Here is a 942-nt window from a genome sequence, read left to right on the forward strand (position 1 = left end):
GAAGCAAACGTAATTTGTGATTCTACTTTTTTAAGTTCTTTTTTTGGAACCTGGACTTGAACTCAGGACCTTGCGCTTGCCAGGCAGGCGCTGCACCACTGAGCTACATCCCCAGCCCTTTGAGTTCTTTTTCTAGAGTCAATGCCTAGTTCTTAAAATAAACCAAAGGTTTTCTAATCATGGGTCAACTGGGATTATTATATACATGAAATTTCTTTCTCAACAATAAAGTATCCATATCAGATTTTATTGTTCCCAAATGAGAGAAAATATACTTTTTCTCAAGGACAGTTAGATCTTTGTATAATCTTGATTTTTGTAGCCCGTTCTCTAATCTACTGGTTTTCTTCAAGCTCTCTGCTAGAAGATGCCATGTGTGTTTCGTGGAGCAAGGACTGCATCTCAGCATTCTTTTGCATGCTTGTATGTCCATCTTGCATGGTGGGGAGAGAGGACAACCCGAATAGCTCACAGGAGAAAAGAAACAGGAGTCAGGAAAAAATAACAAGATGTATTTAAAAACAGACTTCTCCAGTTGGCATTTTGAATGGAGTAACTAACAGTTAGCTCCAACCCTTCGCCTTGTTTCTTTTGTTCTTAACAGTCCTCTTGCAGCTTTAATTCTTGAAATTCAGGTGGCAGCACCAGACAATATATCCCCAAAGGGAGAGGTATTAGTGAACCATTTTCCTGGTCATTCTTGTCTGAATGCAAATGGAAAAATTCTTAAGCCCTCTTATTCACATCATGATGACCATCAGGAAAAAAATTAAAACTTGCATATGAAAATAAAAACAAAACCACACACAAAAACCCTGCAGATAATAAATATCGCCGATTCACTTATTTTCAACAAAGTCCAATTTTATTCACTCTTAATATCCTTGCAGTCCATTGTATACCTTCTGCACTGATCCTTGTTTCAGAAGCTGTTTGATACCT

At 37.8% G+C, this 942-nt stretch overlaps 1 protein-coding gene across 1 annotated transcript in view; it reads right to left on the reverse strand.

Annotated features, from left to right (window-relative positions):
- Nucleotides 1–226: 226 nt before the first annotated feature.
- Nucleotides 227–942, reverse strand: part of Dnajb11 (DnaJ (Hsp40) homolog, subfamily B, member 11) — a gene marked incomplete in the record, with an annotated part of 15762 nt that continues 15046 nt past the window's right edge. Inside the window, 1 exon segment of the mRNA XM_013513338.1 lies at nt 227–942. Within this exon segment, the coding sequence (XP_013368792.1) occupies nt 876–942 (67 nt within the window).

Source organism: Chinchilla lanigera, unplaced genomic scaffold (assembly GCF_000276665.1).
Source record: "Chinchilla lanigera isolate Chin_1 unplaced genomic scaffold, ChiLan1.0 scaffold00019, whole genome shotgun sequence".
In the NCBI taxonomy this organism is placed as follows: domain Eukaryota; kingdom Metazoa; phylum Chordata; class Mammalia; order Rodentia; family Chinchillidae; genus Chinchilla; species Chinchilla lanigera.